At 42.0% G+C, this 7,651-nt stretch overlaps 1 protein-coding gene across 1 annotated transcript; it reads right to left on the bottom strand.

Annotated features, from left to right (window-relative positions):
• marchf7 (membrane-associated ring finger (C3HC4) 7) lies at positions 1-6,707 on the bottom strand. Its single transcript, XM_038268068.1, has 11 exons — positions 6,570-6,707; positions 5,152-5,342; positions 4,175-4,318; positions 3,904-4,072; positions 3,461-3,637; positions 2,274-3,372; positions 1,962-2,131; positions 890-993; positions 604-708; positions 339-384; positions 1-183 (listed from the first exon to the last, which is right to left on the bottom strand). Exons 2-11 carry the CDS (start codon positions 5,329-5,331, stop codon positions 95-97), a joined length of 2,283 nt encoding a protein of 760 aa, XP_038123996.1. The 5' UTR covers positions 5,332-5,342; positions 6,570-6,707; the 3' UTR covers positions 1-94.
• Between the last annotated feature and the right edge of the window lie 944 nt (positions 6,708-7,651).

Raw genomic sequence — 7,651 nt, 5'->3', positions numbered from 1 at the left:
ATCGTCAAAGCAGAAACCGAGTGCGCTACAAAACAGCGTGGAGTAGCTCTGAAAGCTCCCATCATGTGAGCTACTTTTAAAACCTCATGTTTTATCAGTAATCATCCAGGTCCTCGTCCAGGTCAGAGAAGTCGATGGACGGCCGGCTGTCCTGCCCCTCCTCGTCGCTTTCTCCGCTTGGAGCTGCAATTCAGAAACATTGAGTTAAAACCGTGTAGCCGACATTTCCACACATCATTTTAGAGGTTGTTTTTTTTATCCCCCACGGCAACAACAACAAACGCTAAACTTAATAACATTACAGGATTTCTGCAAGAGATGAGGAGCGGGTAACATACTTTCAAGACTGTCCATGTGTTCAAGAATATTCACCAGGCAGAATAACTGATGAGAAAGGAAAGATTATTTGTAGTCGGACACAAGGTGAAATATTTTACATTCTAAGTGTGCATCTGTTAAACGACTAATGCACACCGAGCAAACACAGCAAATCTCGTGATGCGTGTGGGCCAATCCCAAAAAAAAAATAAACGATAAAAGGTTTCTCTTAGCGAGCAGAAAGAAAAATGATTTAATCCAACGGGTGAATGCGAGTTTCCTCACCCTGGCTGTGTCCACCTCTCTGAGGACATCTGAGAAGCGCTGCTCACAGAACTGCAGAAGCACCACCAGGTAGAAGCCGCTGCTGATGAACTCCTCAAATCTCGACTGTGGAGAATGAAAAGAACATAACTGTTTGCTTTTTTTTTTCTTTCAAAAACAAAAAACAAAAATAAATGAATGTGATTAGATTTAAAGCAGAAAATACTCTTTAGTTCTTTACATTAAATCATCCAGGTTTAACAGTGAGCTGGTCATTTCGTTTCTCACTGCAGCTACAACGACCCACCTGGACGTGAGTCTTGTACAACTCTTGAACGTCAAAGTTCTCGATGTTCAAGCGCAGTTTCTCCTTGCAGAGCTCGCATGTAGTGATTGCTTCAAGGTTGCTTCCTGGGAGAGAAAATTTGACTTTAATAGGCATCAATAGCAAATCATTTGTAATAAAATATTAACAGAGTTTTAACAAGTGAAGAGGAATGAAGGTATCTGAAAGCTTTCAAAATAAAATAAAAAAAAGTGACAGAGGCTACTAAAAGGTCTGCAGAGGCATTTCTGTTATTTGTTAAAGGCCTGAGGATTTCACATTTTAGGAAAGTTTCACAAAGCTGAATTTAAGAAAATTCTTCTTTTCTTCAAACACGGAGCCATAAAGGGATTCTGTAAGAAACTTCATTCACCTTCCTGTGGATAGTCAGTGACATTCATAGTAATTGCTCCGATTGAAAGTAACCCCACTGAATAAAAACAAGTTTAATTGAGTTTTTACTTGAGCTGTTATGCAGCTGAAGGATCAGGGCTTAAACCCTGAGCATCTGAAAAGCAGAGCAGTGAACTCCCCGATGCAGACGACACGCTCGGTCTGAAAGCACCTTTAGACTACGCTTCAAGGTTGGCTCAGAAGAAAAAAAAAAAATGGGTTTGGAAAAGTCTTTCTGCTTGGATTTGTTATCTTGGAACCTTTTATTTCAGTCTTAAATAATCAAGAATTTCCACCTGGCTTTTTGTTTTTGTCAGATTATTTTGTTTTTAAATACAATCATAAAGCAGTTAAAGAAATGTTGCAGCTTTTATTGTGTATTTGAGGAAGGATTACCCGGGTGAAAGAAATAAAAAACTTACTAACATAAAGTCTTGTTAACATGAATTTGAATAAGCTTTACATAGTTCAACTTTAAAATGTAAAACTTTTTAACCAAACCTGTGGAAACCTTGCAAGCAAAACATAAGCTAATTCGTTTTTTCCAACAATATTGCGGTTTAACACATTAGAAAGTTGGTTTTAAATATGTCCTTTTTTTTGGCTTGCTGTAATTCCTTTAAATATTCTCTTGCCTAGTCCAGATAGGGGGGAGACATACCTGAGCTGATTTTGGAGTTAAGCCACCTCTTGATGCATTCTTGGTGGACGTACTGCAGGCTGCCTGTACAGCTGCACGGCTGGATCAGGGGGTTGGTAGAGGACTCCTCCTGCATCTGACAGATTCGGCACAGGTCTCCTTCCTCCTCTTCAGAGTCCTCCATTAACAGTCTGCAGCAGCAAAAGGAGGGAAAAACAAACCAAAAAGACATTTGTGCTGTAACAGTTCATCTAGATCCAGAAACCAGTAAAGATGAACAAACAGGGAAATATAACCAAAGATGAGAAGTAGTGGGAGCTCATGTTTCGTTACTTTTCTTTGATCCTGCGCAGCTTCTCCTGATCCCTGCTGCAGAGACTCTTTTCCTCCTGGCCCTCCAGCTGCCTCTCAGCTCGGCCCTCAGGGGCCACAATGTTCTCCAGCACTCCTAGCCTGCGGCGGGGTGAGAACACAGCTTCCAGCTCAGGCAATGCTTCGTCCTCTATTCTATCAGCGTAAGAGTCAGCAAAAGCATCCAAAGCAAAGGCCCCTTCTTCCTCCTCCTCTTCATCATCATCATCATCTTCCTCCTCATCCTCATCATCTTGCAAGGCTTTATGATCGAGGTCATCCCACCTGCTGAGTAAATGTGGACGGCCGTAGCCTTCCTCTGAGCGGGAGGCTGCCTGCGCGCCATCTTCTCTTGCATATCTCCTGAGGCGAGACAGCAGAGGAGGGCAGCGGCCACGGAGGGAGGAAAGGAACCAGGATGAGCTCCTCCCTCCTGCTCCGCTGCTTGCAGAGGACTCTCTCAGAGGAGCCATTCTGGGCCGGGCTGGGCCCATATGACCCGTATTGTTTTCCTGAATAGGAGGGAGGCTGGTTCTATGACTCCTGAGGCCATCTGAGGCTTCCGCTGCTCCGCTGATATCAAGGTCCCTGCCAACCGTCCCCGCTCCCTCGTCGCTGTCCACGGACTCCCCGCTAGTTGATGGAGTGTCATCCTCTAGTGAACGAACGCTGGACAAGCCGCTGGACGAGTCCTGGCTGGAGCAGCGAGAAAAGAGACGAGACAACAGGCGCCGCGTGGAGCTGCGCCCCCCCAGCTCTCCACTTTCGTCTAACGGCCGTGGGAGGGTGGGCTCTGGTCTGCTCAGGGGGGTGGGATTCCAGGAGTTGTGGGAGGAGTGGGGAGGGGAAACGCATGGTTCTGGGTTTCGGGCTTGTTCCTGAGTGGAGCGGAGAGAGGATGAGGCAGTGGAGTAACAAGCAGCGTTTCTGCTGCCCAGGTCATGGAGGCGCAATGGCGTCTGCTGAGAGGCAGAGGACGAGGCATGGCGGCTCAGAGAGCTCTGCCTTGATGCAGAGAAGGAGGTAGTTTCTTTGGGTCGAGCTCCTTGTGCATATGTGGACATCACCCTATCTGTTTGGTCTAATAGAAGAGAAAGAAGGAATAAACTACATGAGTTTAACATCACGTTTAAATATCTGAAAGCTTTTCACAAACGAGGAGGACCTACACAGTGAGGAGACCAGCCCAGGAGTCCTGCCCCTCCTTTCTCCAAGACCTGAGAGGCTGGGCTCAGCCTTTGGCTCCAGTTCTCTGGAGGACGACAGCGGCTTTGAAGAAGAGGGGGACGGTCTAGAAAGTAAACGATACGAACTCCATGATGAATCCACCAAGTCACCTGCAACAGCTGGAAACAAATTAATTACTTTAGTTAGTTTCCATCTAAAAGTCGGTTAAAAATTAATGAGATGATTCAATCTGTTCTGGACTAAACATGAATCCTATTATAGATAAAATGGAAATCTTATTTCCCTACAAAAGTCAGTCCATAAAGATTTGCTGCGGATCCCGATATGAAGCGTGTCAGAACATCTCTTCTCCTCTACATAAAAGAATCAAAGCAGGAGGAAAACCTCCAGTAACACTGGATCAATAGTTTACGTTATAACAAACCTCTGCCACTGCTGAGAACATTACTGGAATAGGTGGATCCTGTAACTGCAGTGCTGGGCGTTTTTGTGTAAAGTCGATTGCTGTAAGACAGTTTGGCCCTTTTCGATTCTGCATCGTCGCTGGAATTCAGTAAACCTGAGCAAACTCCTGATCTCCCCTCAGAATCAGTCTGAGAAAAAAAATAGAAGAAAATCGCAGAGGTTTAAAAGGCTGTTCTTTAAAGACGTTAACAGGTCTGACGGGTGACCCCCGAAGAGGAAAGCTTCAGTACCGCTTTGCTTCTACTGCTGAGAGCCGATTCAGCCCAGGGGCGGTCGTACGATCTGCCAGAGGATGACAAAGAAGGCAGCTTCCAGCTGGGGGAGCGAGTGTCAGAGCTGCTGTAATCTCTTGACGAGCTCAAAAGGCGAGAACTCTTTAGAAGAAGATGACAGATCAACAGTTAGCATCCAAGCATTACTCCTGTGAAGCCTTCCTCTTTATAAATACATGCATGCAATACCCTAGACTCAAAAAGCATGAAAATTCACTGCATCATATTAAAAATGCCCAAAGCTTCACATAATGCTTAATATTTTTAGATTCTATATACTAGCAGTTCAGTAAGAGGGACAAAGGGCAGTTTTATTTTTGATTGACAAAATCACACTAAAATCTTTTATTGTGGATTCCTCATTCATTTTCTAACAGGAGACTAAATCCGTACTGGTGTTAATATTTACGTAAAATGAACTAACAAGAATCAGTACAAACAAAATGTGCTTTGCTACATCGGTTCTCCGTACCTTTAATGTTCTAGAAAGAACAGGAACAAATCAAGGCTCCGGGGGGAAAAAAAGTTAACACCGTCTTCTGACAGGCAGGACTGAAATACACACATGGAATCTAGGCTGTCCTAAAAAAAGACCCCTGGAGTGTTGGCTGGTGTGCCACTGACACACAGAGTCAGCTACTGTATCATGCAGCAAGGGGACACTGTAAGGAAAGAGCTCCTTTAAATGCTCAGTCTTAGGAGAAAGAAAAAAAACCAAAGCACACAAAAAAATACCTTTTCAGATAGAAAGGCAAACTAAAAAGGGCAGTGATTGCTCATCACAGCTTAGAAAGGGAATCATTAAGAGCAAGTAAAATCCAATTAGATTAATGGTTACTTTAAATGACACGTTTTCTATTTAAACATAAATCAGTTAAAGACAGGCTTTGTATTTTAAATGTAATGTAAGAAAGTGTGTTTCACACATGCTCTACCCGTTTATCTGCATCCGCTCTGTAGGGCGATGATACTCTTGGGAAGCGGTAATCTTTCAGCACCGGTTCCCTGTCGTAGCGGCGACTGGAGCCCAGCGGCGTGGAGACGGTGGGAGTGAAGGCATAGGAGGATCTGGAGCTGGACATAGAAAACGGAAGTCTCCGAGACCTGGAGTCCATCACGGCTCGGCCTGAACATCAGAAAATCAAGATCAGAACTCAAAAGGATATTCAAAAATATCTACCAAAGACTCCTAAATGCATTGATGACTAGCTGGGGTTTGGTACCAGGTTTGTTGACTGGATAATGTGATAATGTCTGTAAACACTGAAACCAGCCACCATGTTACTTCCTAGATCTCATATCAAGAAGTGACTTTGCCTATCTTTAGGACAATGAACTTTGGCACAGGGTCATGACACCAACAGTTAGATAACAGAGTATGCAAGCAGGATTCTATTTACCAACAACTAAATCACCAGACCACTAATGCATAGGTGGAATGATGACCCGACAACATCTGTTTTTATGTTTACATAGGAGTCATATGCAGCAGCAATGCAAAAGGCTCCTTAAAAGCTCTTTGCATAAGGCGATAGAATCAGAGTTTCTCCCTGATCGTGATATGGATATGTGGATATTAAGTTTGCCCACCTGTGCTAAATATAACTCAGCTGGGCAGAAGATTGGAACACCTTAAACGAGGGGAAGCAAGTAGAGCAAGACGAATATTTACTATTTAATATTAATATTCATAAGTAAATATATTGAAACACGCCGCTGCTAACAACAAAAAGCTTTAACTGATTCTAAGAATTCCCCAAATATGCGTTTATAAAATATCATTTGGACTGCTAGCAGTGTTAGGCTAAACAGCTTCATTAAAATTTCACAGTTGTACCCGGATCTCGTTAAAAAAACAGTGATTTTGACGTGATATTTTAATAACCTTCATGCAGGATTGAAACACCACGCTGTAACACATCTTCATGCAAGGCATAAATTAAGCTTACACCATTTTAAGCTTTGATAGATGATTCCGTTAAGTCAGGTAAGGGCTTCCTGCTTTACCCTGGTGTCGTTTGTTAGCAGTTTTATTTTTTTTTTTTGTTAAAATCCATAGCGCTAATTAAACCGGGATAGTAGCTGGCTTCACTTCCAGAGAGAGACAGACTGAAGAAAAAGATGACCTACTTCAGTTTCTGTCGGAGCTATCATTACATTCAAGTTCAGTTCGGAGGTTTTAACAGAAATAACAGTCATAGCTCGGTTAGCTTCCTTCCGCTGTGACATTTTAACGGTAAAACTCAACGTTCACATAAAACGCCGAACTTTATTCCTTATAAATAATTCTTAGCCCTAAATGTAAAGGTGCTTGTATAAAACAAAAAGCGAGGAATCATTTAAATGTTCTCACCACGTCTTTAAGCTCTTCCTTGTTTTGCACAACAGGAACTATGGCGTCCTGATCCGTGAGCCGTTGACGTAACGCCCTGGTGGGAGGGACTTAAATGGATTCACCTTTTGGGGATTTGGCGCCACCCAGTGGTAAGGGCTGTGAAGCAGAGGCCAATATTTTCTCAAAATAAAAAAGGAACAAACGAATAATGCTGTTAGTTTAAAGAAAAACTGGAGAAGCTACGATATTAACCCTTTATAGGGAAATCAGTGAAATCCAAGTCCACGTTTAAAGCCAATAGTGTTATTGGAATCTAGGGCAAGACCTTATTACCTTTGTAACATTTGGTGATGGCAAAAATGAATGTCTGTGTAATAACAAGAAACACCAACTTCCCTGAATATATTACGAAAAATAACAAAAATAAGTGCTAAGAAATTAATGAAAAACACTCACAGGGAAAGAGACTTTTTTTTTTTTGGTACAACATAACCTTAGAGGCATTAATGCTGATACTGACACTTACATTTTTTAGTTTATAAACATAAATATAATTGTTAACTAGGTTATTAATTTTTTAACTTTACTTTTTAACTTTTTAGTTTTACCTTTTTTTTTTACTTTTTAACTTTTTACCTTTTTTTCAACTTAATTTGCAGTAGATAATATATCATCCAAGGGCTCATCTAATTGGTCAAATGTCAAAATAAGATGTACAGCCATGTAGAAGTGTCTTTGCTGAATGGCTGGATATAGATCTTGTGTTTCTAGACCTCCCTCAGGTCTAGACCTCCCTCCATTTGTAAGTGATCAGAAATGGTAACTTGCCCTATTAACGGATAGCTTGCTTTCTTTCCCAATACTTCTGTCCTTTTGTGTTTTATTTTAATCTTTTCAAGATATTGCATTTTCTTAACATATTTACAGCAATGGATGACATATTTCAACACGTCTTCCTGATCAGTTTCCTGTTTACTAAATAGTGTGACCAAACCTATCCTTCCCCACCTCTTATAAACGTTTTTTCTCTTTTTTATCCCCTCCTCCCCTTGTTTTTACCTTCTGTTTTGATGTTAATTTCCACAGAAAGAGCTACTGCC

This window comes from Cyprinodon tularosa, unplaced genomic scaffold (genome assembly GCF_016077235.1).
Source record: "Cyprinodon tularosa strain WSP-4 unplaced genomic scaffold, ASM1607723v1 ctg691, whole genome shotgun sequence".
Lineage (NCBI taxonomy): Eukaryota > Metazoa > Chordata > Actinopteri > Cyprinodontiformes > Cyprinodontidae > Cyprinodon > Cyprinodon tularosa.
The sequence above is the reverse complement of the archived record's forward strand: the minus strand, read 5'-3'. Positions and strand labels throughout refer to the sequence as shown.

Coding starts and splice junctions, on each gene's coding strand:
- marchf7 (XM_038268068.1), bottom strand. CDS start 5,331: ATGGACTCCAGGTCTCGGAGACTTCCGTTTTCTATGTCCAGCTCCAGA. Junction 4,073..4,174: donor TCAGCAGTAGAAGCAAAGCG/GTACTGAAGCTT, acceptor TTTTTTTCTCAG/ACTGATTCTGAGGGGAGATC. Junction 3,373..3,460: donor TGGGCTGGTCTCCTCACTGT/GTAGGTCCTCCT, acceptor CTCTTCTATTAG/ACCAAACAGATAGGGTGATG.